This window comes from Mangifera indica, chromosome 4 (assembly GCF_011075055.1).
Source record: "Mangifera indica cultivar Alphonso chromosome 4, CATAS_Mindica_2.1, whole genome shotgun sequence".
Lineage (NCBI taxonomy): Eukaryota > Viridiplantae > Streptophyta > Magnoliopsida > Sapindales > Anacardiaceae > Mangifera > Mangifera indica.
The window spans coordinates 2,649,806-2,668,897 of NC_058140.1; the positions used below are offsets into that span (position 1 = coordinate 2,649,806).

Genomic DNA, 19,092 nt, shown 5'->3' on the forward strand with positions numbered 1-19,092 from the left:
ATTAAAACTCTAGGAACCTTAGATGATAGGGATGAAAAAATAACTTTTTAAAATTAAGTTAAGAGAAAAATTGTTAGTTTTCAAAATTAAAGTAGAAAATTAGAATAAATTATTTTTTCTTTAAATAAAATTTCAAAATAATAATTTTATTTCTAATAATAATAATAAAATTTAATAGATAAGTAAGTATTTAAATTTTAAAAAAATAATAGGTAAAAAAACTTTTGGATAGGAAAAAGTACATTGGACCTTTTGAAAAAAGAAAAAAAATCTAATTCTACTCTTCTTTGACTTTTTTTTTCTAAATTTATAATCTTAAGATATGAATTCTTAATATATGAATTTTTAAATACTTTAAACATTATGATTGTCATACAAAATTGGACCCACAAGTGGAGAAACAAAATTTTACTTCTATTTTTTAATTATTATTTCCCTTGAACAAACTAATGAATCTTTGAATCATAGCCAATGTGATGAAATTTTCCGACACATAAGCAATTGTGAATGTTGTGACAAAAGAACCCTAGAATCATTCTTTTGTACGGTTAAAATTTTCGTTAAAAAAATTGTTGGATAAATCCACCAAAGAAGTGACCAATATGTAGTAATTAGATATACGGGTAACAATTTAATTTTTCTAACTAAGCTTTCTCTTTAAATAAATAAGAGATTTTTCACCAAAAATGAAGATGAAGATAAGAACAACTAAAATCCTGAAAATTGAAAATAAGGTAGAGATGAAGATAAATATATTTCAAACTTGTTTACTCTTAATGATTAGGTTACAAAATGAGATTAATTAGGCATCTATATTTAAATTTTTTTCATTTATGGATTTGGGATCTAATGCCAAATAATATATTGAGATAAAAAAAAAATTATCAAACCATTATTATCACGTTCAAGTTTTCTTTATAACCAAAATAATGAAGGTCAAAACTTATCATTGTAAGAGTATTCCAGTATATATTTGACAAAGTAATAAGTTTCTTACCTTGATTAGACTACTTATGCAAAATGTTGTTTTGAATGATAAGTTGATAATGAGAAATATAAATAAAAAAAGAAAGAACATGAAATTGTTAGAGATTTTTTATTTTGAAACAAAAAGGATGCAACTTGTTATTGTTTGGATTTGGTTTTATATATTTTATGTAAAATGATTTTTTTTTATATCTTGTAAAACGATATTGTTTTATTATTCATCAAAGAAAAAATAAAAAAATATGACAACGTATAATTTAGATGTTTAATATAGGTTTAGTACAAAAAGTATATAAAATACACGTTTTGTACATTTTTTGTTCGAATATATAATTGCTCGTATTTAAAATAGTAAAATATATCAAACACGCATAATACACGAATTTACTAAATAGACACGAAAGGTTTCACCATCTCAATATATATTAATATATAAAAAGGAATACATCATAAACAAGATGGTGTCTAATGTATGTTAGATTATATATATGATCAATATTTCAAGATATCAAATTATCAATATTTTTTTATTGAAGAGATTTATCTTTTTTTTCTTTAAATTGAAAAAAATGTAATTTTAATATTTCCTTTTTGAAGAAATCAAATTAACTTTCACTATTTTTTATTAAAATATCAAACTATCACCTAGCTTCCAATATGTCAAATAAAAATAATGTTTTTTTCCGTTAAAAACATTGATACAATCATTTTGGTGCATTGATGTGTATATTTTATATGATGATATGGACAATTTGCGTGATGATATAGATATTGCACATTATGTCTTTTCGACCACTTCTCTATTATGTATCAAAACACTTAACAAATTAATTCTCGTTGAATTTTGCTTATTTTGTATAGGTTTTATTTATTTTAGGTTGGTTTTACGGTTTTCGTGAAAATCAATTTGAGGAAAAGGGTTAATTTGGTATTTTTGTTGGTTGTGATTGTCCATATCACCATAAAACTGTTCAGATCAACAAAAAATTACGAAGCTCATCATTTATGAATTAAAACAAAAATCTATGTAAATAAATTTTTATTAGCGTTCAAAGTCAGACTCTTTTGTGTTACAAGATACAAGTCGGTTGCCTTCAGTCGGAAAATTAAAAATTTTCATCTACTCCCTAAGAAGATTGTGATAGTTCAATATCTCTAATTATTATTATTTCGTTTACATAAACATTTAATGCCATGGCAGTTTTCAATGAATTATGGTTGTAGTAATTAATAACAAAGAAGATAGTGTTATGATAGTAGCAACGACTTGGCAAGATATAAAAATTGAAAAAATATAGTGCGAGCTGTGGAATAACCAAAATTTGCATTTCTCGATCTTTTTAGATGAAAAGTTTCTATTCATATTTTGAGTTATTTTTTGGATAAATGATGTGATTAGACGTTACGTGTAATTTATACAGCTAGTTATTTCTCATGTATCATATTTACAAACTTGATTAAAGAGAGATACGATCGCACGATGCAAAACTTACGTACAAATGATAAGATTTTCACCCGAATAATAATATACAAACTTGTATACAAATAATCACATGTCAATAAATGATTTAATATTAATTTATTTTTAATTTAAAATTATTTTATTATATGATAATATATTATTATTTATATATAAATTTAAATATATTATTTATATATATAAAAAAGCTATTAGGCCCATTAAATAAAGGTTGGATTGGGGGTAGCCCTAACTTGACCCATATTAATTATTTCATAATTTAAAACCCAAAAAGTGTTTTGGTGAATTAATTTAAAAAGTGCTTTAAAGGATTGCGAAAAGTTGTAAATTTTAGCTTTAAAATTCAAAGCTGCTTTTGAATAGATAGACTAAAAACACCCTACAATTAACATAAATTCTATTTTTTTATAAAAAAATTTTATGAAATAAATAATATAATTTATAATTTATAAAATAAATTTTAGAACTAGCCAGTGGAGAGGTTGTTAAACATCAATCATCTATAGAATCATTGTGACATTTCGCCTAGCAAGACAAAAAGCCTTTAAAAATTATTCAATTATGTAACAATATTAATTTATTATTATATAATATTATACTAAAAATATTTTACTATTGATTTTATTAATTATAAATATTATAATTTTTTGCCATAATTTTCTTTTATCAAATTTTAACAAAATTTTTATCATATTTTATGTTTAACTAATTATAAATTTATTTTTTATGTTATGGTTATGAAAATAAATTAAATAAAATATATATATATATATATATAATATCTTAGTGTGAACAAAAGGTGTCAATGACGTTTGGATTTATCCAAACAATTTTTAAATAAATGTCAGTTCGCTTGGTCAAATAATAATTAAAGTATAATCTAGAGAAACAATTATGTTATTTTATATTTATCCGAACTTTGGTGCATTCATATTTGGTGAGTCAAAAGAAGAAGTCTTCTTGAACCGTGTCCAACGAAATTAATTAGATATTTTGAAAAGGTTAAACGATTTATTCTTATCTAAAGTTTACTTTTTAAAAAAAAAATTTATATATTATTTTTTAAAAATTTAAATATCTATTTATATATTAAATTTTATTGTTATTGTTAAAAAAAATCATTATTTTGAGATCTCGTTGAGAGAAAAAATAATTTATTTCAATTTCTCATTTTAGTTTTAAAAATTAATAATTTTATCTCTAACTTAATTTTAAAAAGTTACTTTTCACCCCCACCATTTATGGTTATTAGGATTTTAATATTTTAGAGTTAACAACTCATCCTCACATGTTTTTGCACCCCATATGTTTGCAACCTTTCACAGTTGCCTCTTCTCCATAAATTATCGATCTCTCTTCGGTGACCAGCATCTTTCGTCTCTGACCAGCATCCCAATTCTCTTCTCCGGTGAAGTTACGCGTGTCATCACTTGTTCTTCTTGGTTCATTTGTGTCCAATGAAGGGCTTCTTTCATTCAAATTGAAGAAAGAAGAACAAGTGTTGATGACCTTCGTTCGTTTATGTCCAACCAGTTCTCTTCGATTTGGATGATAACCTTCGTTTGTTCATGCCCAACAAAGGGCTTCATTCGTTCAAAGTGAAAAAGAAGAGTGTTTGTAAAATCAAAGAAGAAGAACTACTAACATGCGTGACTTTGCCAAACACAAGTTCAATTGCAGGAGAAGAGAATTATGATGTTTGTCGAAAGATGGAGGATGTTGGCGGCCGGTGAGAGATTAACAATCTATGGAGAAAAGGCAATAATGGAAGGTTGCAAAAATATGGGGTGCCAATATATAGTGATTAGATATACGGTAACAATTCAATTTTTCAAACTGAGTTTTCTCTCTAAATAAATAAGAGATTTTTCAATAAGAATAAAGATGAAAATAAAAACAACTAAAATTCTGACAATCAAAAAGAAAGTGAAGATGAAGATAAATATATTTCAAACTTGTTTACTCCTTATATGACTCCTTAATTCTTAAATATTGAATTATCATTAAAAAAATTTAAATTATTATGAATATGTTCTAATATCTAGTAAATATTTTATTATTTTTTTATGTGAATGAGAAAAAGACGGAGAGGAGAACTTTTCCAACGAGGATGGGAAAGGAAGTATCCTCAATAGGAAAGGACAGTAATTCTCTATCATTTTCATAACAAAGACAAAACAAAAAAAGTTTCTCTTATAATGTTGCGCTAATGTCATTTGTAATTGGACAAATTATCTACATACAAATTAACTAAAAATGCAAGCAAAAATCTTTTTATCTAAAAATAATATGAAGGATGAGTTGATTCCATAATTTGGTTAGTGACATTCCTTTTTTATCTTATATTTTTATAGGATAATACGACAAACAAAATTTATTTAAACATTTTACTTCAATGTATAAAGATATGAATATAGTTTATATTCATATTTATAATTACTTAATCAATATAATTATATATATATAATTTAAATATATAAATAATATATTATTATATAATTAAATAATTTTAAATTAAAAATAAAATAATACTTAATTATATACTCAAATTATACGGTAACATTACTTACAGGATTGACTCGTTCTGCATACAAACAAAAGAACAACATTTTATTTTCTCATCCTGCCATTCAACCATCATGCTTCGCGGTGATTTTTGTCATCATCACGTTCACAATTAAAAAGAACTGTTTTCTTTTTTTTGTTTTGTTAAGGTTGAAAATTGAAATAATTGCCACATTTCTTCCTTTCACATTATTTATTTCTCCGGTCCACCGAAGCAATGACGTCATCACTACACCGCATTAGATAAGAGCTTTGACGCATGGGCTCTTCCTGTGGTGTTATCAACTTACTAAATACAAAATTTCATTATCTACCCAATGTTTGGTAGGTAAAATTTTTTTCCTCCAAACATTTCAAAATTTGACAATATAGTTAACGACAACAAGCAAAATTGACCCGTAAAGCACTGTAATTTAAAAAAAAAAGATTTAAATTTAAACCTTTATCAAAGTAAAATCTTTATTTATTCAATATAATAATTATAGATTTGATTATTATATCTTAAATTTTATTCTTTTAACTAATTCAGATAAATTTATCTAGTTATAAAAATTAAAAAAAAACTATACAGGCCTAAAAAGCCTTTTAATATTTATTTATTTTTCAAATAATTTTTATATATTTAAATATTCATAAACTGATAGCCTTTTTACAAAAAAAAAAAAAAACCATTCGATTATCCATCGTCTTAATATCAAATTATTAAAATTCAAACTAGTCTATCAACAAATGGGTTTACATTCACTAAGTTTTTGTTCTAGGATTGATGTGTGAATTTTACATATTTGTTTAGTTGGAAATTATTTAGAAATAATGTTGATATCTAATGGTGAATAGTACAAGTTACTCCACAAAATTTATGCCTTTCATTGTCGTAGCAGAATCTCATTGCCAATGAAACATTTGGATTTTTCTGTTATTTCAATAATTATATTATAGGGGTGACCTATATTTCCCCCTAGTTAGTAATTATGAGAATGGAAAAAATCATATACGAATTATATAGATATAATATAATAAATAATGAAAAACACGTTTTAAAAAAGGTTTCTAAAATTTTTATATAAAAAAAGTATGAAACGTATATATATAAATTTAATACGGCACATTGTCAATAATATGTTTATAAAAATACGGTAATATCATAATAATTTTAGTACTTTTTACGAATCTCGTATTGAAAAATTAATATCACAATTAAAATGTAAAAAAATTAATTAACTATTAAACATAATATAATATAATACATAATCAAAATTTTTTGTATAATAAGTAATATACTAATCAATTAAAAAAATAAACAAACTAATCAGTTTGAATTCTAAACTCAAATCAGAGTAAATCTTTGTATAAGTTATAAGGGAGGAAAATACAAAATTATAATTGAGAATTAAGAAAGAAATGTTATTAGGGTTTTTTTAAATGATAGTGACATTTTTGTAAATAATTAAAAATAGAAAAAATAATTTTATATTTTAAGTTTAGTAAAAAATTCAAAAATACTACAAATATATGACATATAATTAATGTTCAAATTGGAAAGACGTAAAATACGTGTTCAATATTTTTTTAGTTCAAAAATTCTTTAAAACATGTTTAATACACGAATAATATGAAAACACAAATAATACAAGAACACAAATCATACCTAAATAATTTAGGAATTTATTAACAAGGTATTTCCCAAAAAGTGATCAGTATTTTGCTACGTAAAGTTTGACAAAACCACTTTTTCACCCACCTATATAAATTATATTTTTTCATCCAAAACTAATTTTATTAACAAAAAAGGACTTGACACAGTATTAGAAAGTTAAAATTATGTGCTATTTCTAATTATTTTATTTGTCAAAATTATTATATCATCTTAAATTAATTTTTTTTTTTAAATCCTTTTGGATATCAAATTGTTTTGCTTAACATCATTTTTTTTTTCACTCCCATCCTTTCTTCTTAGGTTGTCTGGTCAACCGCCACCACCACTTTTGGTGAGATCAATCTGCCACCCTTTACCTTGACAAGCTATTAACTTTGACCTACTTTTTGCAAGCCACCTTTTTGAGGAGACCCATCCATCATCAAGGTCTCCAGCCTGTGCCCACAGCTTGCTCAATATCAAAATTTTAGCCATAATAGTGGAAGCTATGCCACTGCCCTCGGCACAATGGCCAAATCCAACAACACCCTCAACTCCAATGCCAACATCGAATAGATTGATAAGATCTTCACCAATGAGTCAATCTTAGACTTGTTTGCCCAACTTCTCCATGAATCCTAAAAAGAAACATCAATCATCAACGATATCTCCAAGTCATTCATGATGCAGTCAGGTTGTTAATCATGCATACTAAATCAGATTCAATTTATTCAAATTCAAGTTTATAAAAATATTTCGGGTCTAGGCTTTGGGCCTCAAATTTTTTGTTAGGCCCTGTTCATCAATTCTTTTGGGCTTAAGGCCTATTTCAAACCATTTTCGTAACTTTAAAAGTTTGTAAAAACACTCGTAAGTTTGAAAATTTAACACATACAACATTTTCTATAATAAATTTTTTAACCTATCAAGCCTTGTGTCTGAATAATTTCTGTTTAAGCCTAAACTCGATAATTTAGTGGACAAATTGTTTTGTTCAAGCTCTTTTAAGACCCAAATTTTGTTTATATTGAAACTAAATTTTTAGGGAGGAATAATCGGATCTTACATTTACCTAATCTAATTGATATCTCTATCTATATCTAGATACAATAAACTTATTAAACATTTTGATTAAAGCCAATAGATTAAACACGATCAAAGATATAATGAAAGGGATCGGTGCTAAGCTAATGACAACTAAGGTTTTCAAAAGTTAGAATTATAAGAATTGAATTTTAAGTTCCTACACCTATAAAATATTAAATCTTTGAGGAAAAATATATAAAAGGGGTTTTTATTGTAAAATAATAAAAATTATAAACTTTAGGTGGGTACATGCACTTTCTATGTTCTCACCGGATGTACGAAACTAGAACACGAAACCCAATAGTCAACGATGGCCCCGGGAAGGTCAACACTGCAAATTTTCCGAGCAAATTCTGCCTTCAGATAAATCAAAATATAGGAAAAAAAAATCACAAAACCAAAAAAAAAAAAACACAACAATCAACATCCTCCTCCATTTTTGACTTTTTCAACAGTTCTTAATTATTTCCCAGATTTGAAGAAAGCATAGGCTCTTTTTTCGAGTTTATATGAGCAGAGCTTCTCCATGTCCAAACCCAAGAAGTTCTTTCAGAATCTAATGAAGTTCAATTTCGGCTCTCGTAAAGGTAATGAAGAAAAGTCAATCATCCCACTTCATTTCTTCAGATATATCTTATGATTGATGTGTTTTTATGATTAATTTTTTTTGTTCTTGAATTGTGTGATTTGAGTAGCTGAACAGAATGAAGAGGACTTGGGGAAGATTGCTCAAAAGGAACAGAGGAACTTTTCTTATGAAACTTTAGTTTCTGCTACCAAAAATTTTCATCCTAATCACAAGCTTGGTGAGGGAGGTTTTGGACCTGTTTTCAAGGTCAAAAGTTCTGCTCTTTTAGTACTTGCTTGGAATTTCAAGTTATTTTTGGCTGCTGAGAAAAATTGCTGGAAGCAATTGTGAATTTTACATTTCCTGTTCAGCCTCTAGTTTTTACAGTTTTTTAATTGTTCTCATGGATTTCTTTCTTTGCAGTTGAAGTGCTTTTTCGCTTATGAATTATTTTGAGAATTTAGATTTGAAAAGTCTAGATATGCCTTCTGGAAAGGAATAACTTTACCTAAGAAGTTTTCACATAGACCCATTTTAGAAGTTTTTTTTCCCTTATTTTCTCTTTTTCATCACATCAAGAGCTGAAACAAGGTATAAGGATTGATGAATATTTAAGCTTAATGGTAGAAATGATTCTAGTAACAATTTAATAATTTTTTCTTTGGTGTTAATGTTGGCATTACTCATCTTGTTTAAAAAGAATCGTTTGATTTTTCAAAAATTTTGGTGTCGGAAGCTAAATGAGCAGCTAGTGCATTTGATTTTTTCTTTGTTTGTATTTACATCTCATTTATGAATGTTCCACTATTGTGATCTTCAAGAGGTAGATTTTAATTGTTTTCTTGGTTATTAAATTAGGCATTAAAAGTTTATGTGATTTTTCTTTACAGGGGAAGCTAGATGATGGTCGAGAGATTGCAGTTAAGAAACTGTCTGCTAGATCAACTCAAGGGAAGAAGGAATTTGAGAATGAGGCAAAGTTGCTGGCTCGTGTGCAGCATCGGAATATTGTTAATCTATTGGGTTATTGTGTCCATGGCACTGAGAAGCTATTGGTTTATGAATATATCGCAAATGAAAGTCTCGACAAGATTCTATTCAGTAAGTATTCTGCACTTATCTTTTGTTAGGAAACTCAGCAATTAAAAATCTTCAAACAATTTCAACAAAGTCAACAATAGAAATATTAAGGAAATAATCGAAGTTCATATTGATTGTGGCTGTGTTTAAGAATCACCACAAGTTACAGAGAAAGAAAATAGCAAAGACACTCCCTAATCCAGCTGTTTGAGAGACCGAAATCTCTCCCAGAGTCAGTTGGCCTTCGAGAGGCTAAACTTTCTCCCCCAATCAGTCGAAGCTGCCCAAAATCCTCAGAAAACAATCCCCCTCCTCTAAGCCTCATATTCCCATTTTATTCTATTACTCCTCTTACTACCCAATATTTCATCTTCCACGTGTCCTCCCTTTTCCAAGTGGTTCTGACTTGTTTTCCTCTCTGCGTTTGTGTTGTGCCACGATGCCGACTCAGTCCTAACCTAACATCTATCTAGAGGGGTTGGATTTCGTATTAAATAGAAATTAGATATTTCCATTGAGTAACTGAGCACTCCTTAATACTTCCTACTGATGTTAATGCAGACTACAGAAAATCTTTGTAGGGTTTGTTTTGATGTTCTTCAAAAATGAATCAAGGTTAATAAGATTTCTAAAAAATAGTACTAAAAAATGTCCTCAGATTAGATCCTATATCATCTCTGAATTAAGCTAGTATATTCAGCTAGTTTTTGAAATTCATATATTTTGCTAGATTATGATGAGTCTTAGATGCAATTATGTAAAAATTGTGAATGATTAAGTATAATAAAACCTTACAACAGATGAAAATTCCAAGAAAGCCTTGAATGTTTGTATCTTAAAATTTTCCTATAAAGTTGCAAATGAGCATTCTGCTATTAAGTCAATAACTTTTTTTTTGGTTAAAGTTTTGGGATAGATGTAGGAAGCTATACTTTGCCATGATGAGATTCCTATATTTTGCCATTTTAGAATGTTTTTTAACAGAACTTATGCTTATTTACCCAACTAGATGTGACGATCTAAAGCTTAGTTATGGTGTTATGCGCAGTTTTAATATCTTGATTACTACATTTATTTTCTAATCTTGGAATTCAATTTCTTAATAACTTGATTTGTGTAATTTAGGGTGGATAACCAGTTTTGGCCTTTAGAAATGTATAATTTCTTCAAAACTCCCGTCGAATGAAAATTTTTTCGCATGATTAATTGTGATGGCATTAACCCAGTTCATTCCAGCTTGAGTACTTCCATCTTTCTAGTTGTCAGTGATACCTTGAAGCGCTTTCTTATGTTTATTCCATGTACCAAAAAATCTTGACCAATGCCATCAAAATCTATTTGTAAATATTTATTTATTTCCTATTTTGTCATCTAAAACCTTTTTCCCTTGTTTGAAAGTTTCTGAGAGATATTTCAGAAGACTTTGACTTGTCTCTCTGTAAAGTTAAAATTTGGATGTGTATGCCCCAAGCAATGAAATGTCTGAACTTTTCAACTCTTTCACTGATTCTAGCCGAAACATTGTGGTTCAAGGGATAAAGCCACTAAAACAAAATAGTTACGGTCATTTTACTTGTTACTTTTATAGGCTCCAATACAATGGATTGATTTGCTATATAGTCATATTGATTCTGATGTGATGATCTCTATATACAGAATCCAATAGACGTAAAGAGCTTGACTGGAAGCGAAGGTTTGACATTATCACTGGAGTTGCTCGGGGATTGCTTTACCTTCACGAAGATGCACACAAACACATCATCCATAGAGATATAAAAGCCAGCAACATATTACTTGATGAAAAGTGGACACCAAAGATTGCTGATTTTGGCATGGCCCGCCTCTTTCCCGAGGACGAAACACATGTTAACACCCGTGTGGCTGGTACCAAGTATGTTGTCAAGCATTGAATATAATTTTGTGTAAACTAGAGTCTAAGTTTGACTTATTGGTATTAGTTTAATATGGGGTCGTTTTTTTAACTCTCAAATGTTTGAATATAGTGGATATATGGCACCAGAGTATGTCATGCATGGACATTTATCAGTTAAGGCTGACGTGTTCAGCTTTGGGGTTGTCGTTTTGGAGTTAATCAGTGCTGAGAGGAATTCAAACTTCAATTTGGATGTGGATGCACAAAATCTACTTGATTGGGTAAGATTTTAGCTAGGTTAAATTGGTTGTAAAAATCATGGACTTGGCCTAAAAAATTGTATGTTGAAGCTGAGAATGCTGCATTTTGAAATGCCTCGTCATCACTCGTGCAATATTTTGACCAGATGAACTTCATATTCTATTCAATATGACATAAGTGGCTTCAATTACGGTTCATTGTCTTTATGTCTTAGTTTTGCAGTATTTTGGTCATTGCAGACTTACAAACTCTACAAGAAAGGCCGGAGCTTGGAGATTGTTGACGCGGTATTAGCAGAATCACAAGCTGCTGACCAAATAGCATTGTGCATACAAATAGCATTGCTGTGCACACAAGGTGATCCACAATTACGACCAGAAATGGGACGTGTTGTGGTGATGCTATCGAAGAAACCAGGACCTGGCAATCTAGATGAACCAACGAGGCCCGGGGTACCTGGCTCAAGATACAGAAGAGCTCGCAGACCAGCTGCATTGTTGTCATCTGGTGGTGAAACCAGAAGTTCTTCTCATTCAGGTTCGTATGATTCAAGCTATTCCCATACAGCTACTGCTTCAACGTCTACGCATACAAGAAGCTCCATAAAAGACCCTCATGGAAAACGACCGATGGAGGGCTAGGCTTAGCAATATAGGAGATTTTGCTCATTTCTTTTTGTGAATAGTGTTATTTATTTTTTTTTATGTAGTATTTTGTAGACGAAAATGGTAAACTGTATATATTAATAATTAGTATTAATCTGTGTATTAACTATGACATGTCACTGTGTGATTAAACATAATCACATGATGACATATAATTGTGAATACACAAATTAATACTCATTATTAATATATATAGTTTTATTGAAATGAAAATGAGGAAATATATAGTTCATAAAGCAATAGCTTTAAGACTCTTAATTGTTTCATTGAATTGTGATTTATATTTATTTTGTATAGAAGATGAGTGTCCAAATGAATGAATAAATCTTTTATCGGGAAAAAAATAGTGAAATTTAATTGAGTTGAAAAATTGAGAAGTTTGACTGGTGAAGGATTTAGAAACTCAAAGGTTAAGTTTGGATTTGATTTGAGTTTACTTAAACTTGATTATAAGCTTTGGTTAATCAAGTTTAAAACAAGCTTCTCTTAGGCTAGCTTGAGCCTAGGGGTGTTATGCGGTCAAGTTTAATTTGAAAGCTAAAATAATGTCATCTTGACTGATTACTTATCAAAGCGATATTGTTCTACTTGTTTATAGTTGATTTTTCTCAAATTAAGTCAAACTCAAGATATATTTGAAGAGAGTTCATTAAGTTGGAGCTCGATTCTTACGAGTAAAGAGGAGCTTGAGTTGGTTTAAGTTCATACTTGACTCACTAGCTCAAGTTTTTCTCAATTCGACTTTAACTTTACTCAGTTTAACAAACAAATTTTTTTAGAGCTCAAGCTCAACTTATTCAATTTGAATAATGAGTTGAACTCGAGTCTGTCCGGTTTGAATCCACACCTATCTATGACGGATATTTTGGTTTCAATCCAGCGCAATAATTGACCATGTCAATAGATCTCCATTAAACTGATCTCAAATTTTCAAAATGAAAAAGACCCCAATCCTGGAAGGCCTTCGAATTTTACAGCTGGATTTATTAGCGCCCACAAGTCAATACATGTCTATCGACAGAACATCGTCGAGATACAAATACTTGTACGGTCGGAGACCTTTGAATTTCAGGCAGAGAGCTGTGATGGCGTACAATGAAGCCTACCGTACTATTGTAAAAAGTCAACTCCGAGCTGACTAACTATTCAATGCCTTGTAGGCTCTCCACGCTCCTACATGGTAGTTTCGTAAGTAAGCCTCAGTCACATGTGATCATAGCTCTTAGTAGTTCGTCAGCTTACACTGTCCAAGCATGGACCCCACTATTTCCGCACTTGGATGCTGGATCTGGGTTCCTTAAATTCGAAAATCAGATGATCCACAGCCCACATGCGTTCACAACGTGGCTTTATCTTAACCGTTCATCAAACACACCAAATTTTCTCTTCTTCTCAACAACCCAATAAGAAAACGCCACGACGAAGATCTCACACTGCTTCTTGACACGGAAACATTTCTGAAAAAAATTTTGAAAGCTAGCGATAAGGGATCAATTCAAAAACATGTCCAAAAGCGTCAAATCAGCATGACCAAACCCGCAAATTCCATGTGTGTCCGAGGCCACGTCATCAATCCGTGTGAAAATACTTTAAACTAACAGAAGCCGTCAGATTGCTTCATAAAATATTATCCCCAGCCGTTGGATTAGTGATCCAAGCACTTCTTCAAACTTTTAAATCCCCACACTTTACCCTTCTTCAACTTACACCAAACAGTCTCACTCTCAAGGCACCCTTATGGCTTCCACTGAAGATTCCATCAACCCGCTTCCGTCGCAACAACAGCCGATTATACAGCCGCCGCCGCAGCAACAACCGTCTTCTCTGGCGCAGTATCCAGAGGTATAATAAATTTACACACTTTTTTGGTTTCATTTGAGATAATTGGGTATTTTTTTAAGTGGTGGTAGTAATTTTCAATATTTGTTCACATTAGATGATTATGGCTGCAATTGAGGCGTTGAATGAGAAGACCGGCTCGTCTAAAGCGGCGATCTCGAAGCAAATGGAGTTAGCATACTCGGATCTGTCAGCGGCTCACTCTACACTGCTCTCTCATCACCTAAACAAGTTGAAAGAAAGCGGCCAGCTTGTTATGGTGAAGAACAACTACATGAAGCCGGACCCAAACGCGCCGCCTAAGCGGGGCCGAGGTCGTCCGCCGAAGCCGAAGACCCCGTTGCCACCTGGCACCGTAATTTCCCCACCCAGGCCACGTGGACGTCCACCCAAGCCAAGAGATCCCTTCGCTCCACCAGCTCCACCTAAAAAGAAGAGCTCAACCGGGAGCGGAAGGCCACGTGGAAGACCTCCAAAGAAGGCCAAGACAACTCCCGCTGCGACGCCCTCAGCCGCGCCGAACACCACCGGCGCACCCAGAGGCAGAGGACGGCCGCCGAAGGTGAAACCGGCAGTGGCGCCGGTGGCCGGCTGACAGAAAAAAAAAAGTTAATAAGCAAGCGAGTGATAGAGAGAGAGACGTTTAGGGTGTTTAGTGTGGTAGTTTAGTTTCTACTAATTGGTGTTTATCTTCAATTAATATTTAATTAAATTTTAATTTATGTAATGTGACCGTAATTCGCATGTAAAAATTGTTCAGCGGCTGTTTAGGCTTTTTCGTCTTTTCCTCTTGAGTAGCTTTCTTTCTTTATTATTTTTTTTTAACTTTTGCTTTTTGTTTTTTTAAATAAAAAAAGGGTGGTGCTGCAGAGTAGCTTTTTCTTTGTTAAAAAATTCTGAAGAACCTTTTGAGGGTATTTAATTTGTACGGCAGTGCGAACACGTTTTCCACCGGGTTAGTTTTTTTTTTTGTTTTTGGATGGCTGAATATGAATTGAATTTGTTTAAGATAAAAAAATTTGAAAAAATTTATTTAAAGAATATTATTAAGTTTAAATTTAAAGAATATTTGATTTGTGAAGCTTATAAATTTGATTTAAGTTAATTAAAATGATATTATTTAAATTAATATATATAAAATAAAATTTTTTTGTTGTTTTTAATTTGGATTTTAATTTAATATTTAAGTTAAATTTAAATAAGTTAAATTCAAACTAATTCAAAGAGAACTCAGTTTTTTTTTAAATTAAATTAAATTTGAATTCATTCAATTTGAAAAGCTTGGCTGAGAGGGGCGCAGTTTTGGCCAGTTTTCTGGTTCAAATTTGCATTTAGTACTCAAGCTGAAGATAAATTTGGTACGTACGGAGTTGGTACGGGGGGATACTATAATAATCGCAGGTGATTGTACAGTGTTATATTGTACCGTATCCGTATTCTAATACCGTATGAATTGTTTGATTTATTTTGTAGTGGGTTTCATAACAAGGCCAAAAGACTTATTCCCACCTAAAGTATAATAAAATGTTAAATTTATACCCTTTAACTTTTAAAAACTTAAATACTCACCTATAACTAAATTTTTGTTAAAAATTTTGGTTAAGGTTAAGAATAAAATTATTATTTAGCAAAAAAATAAAAGTTTCATCACATTTTTCTTTATATTTAATAACTTACATTTTCTCTCAACCCAAAGTTTGAAAAGTGATAAAAATCTTTTAGGGTTTGTTCTTCTTCCTCCGACATCGATTTCTCCTTCCCTGATCGTCGATCGTCTTCCTTTCTCTCTTATCTCTCCTCTGGTCTCTCTTTTGTCTCTCCTGCCGTCTTCGTCTCTTAGACGAAAACGACAAGTCTTTGTCAAAGAGACAAAGACAACATGTCTTCATCTTCAATTGAAGATGGTCAGAGAGGCAAGGGAGAGAGATTGAAGGAGAGATAAAGGGGAAATGGAGAATGACCGACGGTCGGAGAAAGAGAAATTGGTGTCAGAGGAATAGGAACAAACCATAGGAGGGTTTTTGTCACTTTTCAAATTTTGGGATGGGGGAAAATGTAAGTTTTTAAATATGAGAGAGGAAAATGTGATAAAATTTTTATTTTTTTGCTAAATAACAGTTTTATTCTTAACTTTAACTAAAATTTTTAACGAAAATTTGATTGTGGGTGAGTGTTTGGGTTTTTGAAAATTAAAAAGTAAGAGTTTGAGATTTCACCATACCTTGGGTGGGAATAAGTCATTTGGCCTTATAATAAATGGATAAGAATCATAAGATTATTTTCAAATGTCATTATTATGCATGTCTAAAATATTTGGCCACGACTTTTCGGATTTATTCCATCCAAACAATGTTTATTGTTAGTTTCTTTTTCGATAACGAGGAATATCACTTGAGTGAAATTGTTCTTTTGAGATAAGATTAATCATACTAAATAAGTCAAATTTTAGGTCTAATAACTTAACTAGAGTCGTAATTATTAAATTAGGTAAATAAAAAATTTTATTTTAATATATTGTTAAAGAGATTTGAACTCAAAATCTCCACCTTAGAAAGCCACCCTTTGAGAGTTGTTTGTTTTTAGTTGTATAGCTTTAAGATGGATTCAAATTGAGCAAAATTCAAATAAAAGTTGGTTGGAGCCTTAACTTGAATATAAAATAACCAATTTAAAATCGAGTTTGATTTGTTCACGCAGTAGTGGAGAAAAAATATCTTTAAAAAGAAAGGAACAAAATTTTCAACTAGTTTTCCATTGTAACAACACAACATAGTGAAAGGTTTCGAACCAAGCTAAATATTATTTTGAACTCGGATAATTCACATCAAATTCACTCTTATTGTCATCCGTGCCATTGCGTAACAACTCATTTTAATCATTTTACTACTTAAATGTCCATTCTCTAAAAAAATATGTTAAATTATTATATATATGTATATTTCATTAAAAGAAAAAATAAATAATTATATGATTGCACTTATAAATAATAAAAAAAAAAGTTAAAACAACCCCGATAATATCTATTAATGAGTATTATCGTGTAATCAAATATATCTTTATTTTTTAATTTAAAATAAACAAATCAAATTATCACACGTAAAAGTGTATAATTAATTACATGTTAATTTATATTAAATGAGAATGAGTGAAGGTGCACCAACTAATCTCCGACATAAACTGATAATATTCTCTTTCTAAGATGTAAATATGATTAAAATATAACTAATAAATTTGTTAAAATTTTAAAATCCATTATTTAGCTAAGTTAGTAAAGGGTGAAAATGTAAATTTTACCAGTAAAACAAGACATACAATTATAAAAGAGCACTGTTATATATATACATAATTAGAGTATATAAATGATATATCATCATGTGATTAGATATTATTTTATCTTTAATTTAAAATCATTCAATCATGTAATGATATATTATCTGTATATTTAAATTATATATAAAAAATATATATACATAATTTTATTAGTTATAAATTCTTGTTACTCTCCATAAATTGATAAATAGCTAAAACTTAAAGTATTTAAGCAAAGTTTATTCTCTTTAACTGAAATGTGAATGAGACATTTCCTTTGACCTTTCAATGATTGGTTAAAAATTCGAGTTTTAAATCAGCACTAACTTCCCATGTGATGACATTAAAGACCTCAAACTGTTGACTAATTCCAATAAATAATTAATTTTTACATTTGGCAGTTTGCATCAATTAATATTTCTGATTTTATTATATATTGCTTCGGTTTTAGAGTATAGTTATCAATATCCTATAATATATGATACGTATTTTATAATACGATATGATATAGAGAGAAAATAATACAAATCATAGAGTGTTTTAAATTAATATGATACAATACACATATCGTATAAATATATACACTTTTTAAAGAAAATGATAATTTAGTAAGGTAAATATAAGAAATTTTAAATTTTCAAAGGTGTTTGTGATTTTTTCCAGAATAATGATAAGTCAAATAGATTTTTTTATTATTTCATTAATATTTTATTATTTTATCTTTTAAAAACAATATTATACAATACAATACAAAATGATACTTGATATACGATACCAAAAATTTAATTTTTGATACACAATAAGATATAAAATTTGACTACCATGGTTTAGAGGTCTCATGTATTGTTGTTAGCGCTAGATTCAAGCCGAACTGAGCTCAAGCTCGAGCTCAGCTCAATTTACATATAGCTTAGCTCGAGTTCGAGCTCGTGAAAGTTAAACTCGAAATCGGCTCATAAAAGTCAAACTCGAACTCTGTTTGAATTTCATTCGACTTGTTTTTTGTTATTAAATTGATGTCGTTTTAGTATATATTGATTAAAACAACTTCGTTTTGTTTTAAAATTTTTAATTGAAAAATTTAGTAAATAGCTCGAGCTCGAGCTCGTATAGGGCTAGCTCGTTTCGAATTCATTCGAATCGAGCTCAAACAGACTCGATTCGAGTCCAGTCCTAATTGTTGCAGGTTTAAAGGTCTAACACATCAAAATTGCCCATGCAATACTCCTAAATAACCACTCTCCCCGATTTAGCCTTGCACGCATACACTCATTGCGGATTTAGGGTAAGTAGTTTTTTTATGCCTTATGATCATTACACCAGGAGAGCAATTCTAACTTTTGAACGATTTGTGTAAAGATGGCCTAATATTTTCTTCAATAATGCATATTGCTCTATTTTTGCACTCCCATCTTATGGAGCAACTGCCTACCATGGTCTTAACATGAAACCAATAAATCTTGTATGTTCTTCTCATATCGCTTCCTATGTCAAGATGATTTTACATCGAGCCGTGACAATATGTATAGGACAAGATTTTTTTCTTTTACTAAAACTGAAATACAAATTACAAATACTTGATCTTTTGCAATCTAATGGATGAGAGGAAAAAATTGGAAGTAGTTGTTTTATTTGCAACCTCAATAATGCTTACACCATTTAGATTGTATCAAAACTAAATTGAAAATTTAAGTTAAAAAAATAAAACAAAAAATTCAAGTTAAAAAATCTCATTATCGTAGA

At 29.8% G+C, this 19,092-nt stretch overlaps 2 protein-coding genes across 2 annotated transcripts; both read left to right on the forward strand.

Annotated features, from left to right (window-relative positions):
* The first annotated feature begins 8,103 nt into the window (after window positions 1–8,103).
* Window positions 8,104–12,437, forward strand: LOC123212906 (putative receptor-like protein kinase At4g00960). Its single transcript, XM_044632144.1, has 6 exons — window positions 8,104–8,341; window positions 8,450–8,589; window positions 9,213–9,423; window positions 11,059–11,293; window positions 11,406–11,556; window positions 11,776–12,437. The coding sequence occupies exons 1-6, from the start codon at window positions 8,281–8,283 to the stop codon at window positions 12,175–12,177; spliced, it is 1,200 nt and encodes a 399-aa protein (XP_044488079.1). The 5' UTR covers window positions 8,104–8,280; the 3' UTR covers window positions 12,178–12,437.
* Window positions 12,438–13,888: 1,451 nt separating this feature from the next.
* LOC123213411 (HMG-Y-related protein B-like) lies at window positions 13,889–14,825 on the forward strand. Its single transcript, XM_044632843.1, has 2 exons — window positions 13,889–14,043; window positions 14,138–14,825. The coding sequence occupies exons 1-2, from the start codon at window positions 13,939–13,941 to the stop codon at window positions 14,633–14,635; spliced, it is 603 nt and encodes a 200-aa protein (XP_044488778.1). The 5' UTR covers window positions 13,889–13,938; the 3' UTR covers window positions 14,636–14,825.
* The last annotated feature ends 4,267 nt before the right edge of the window (window positions 14,826–19,092 follow it).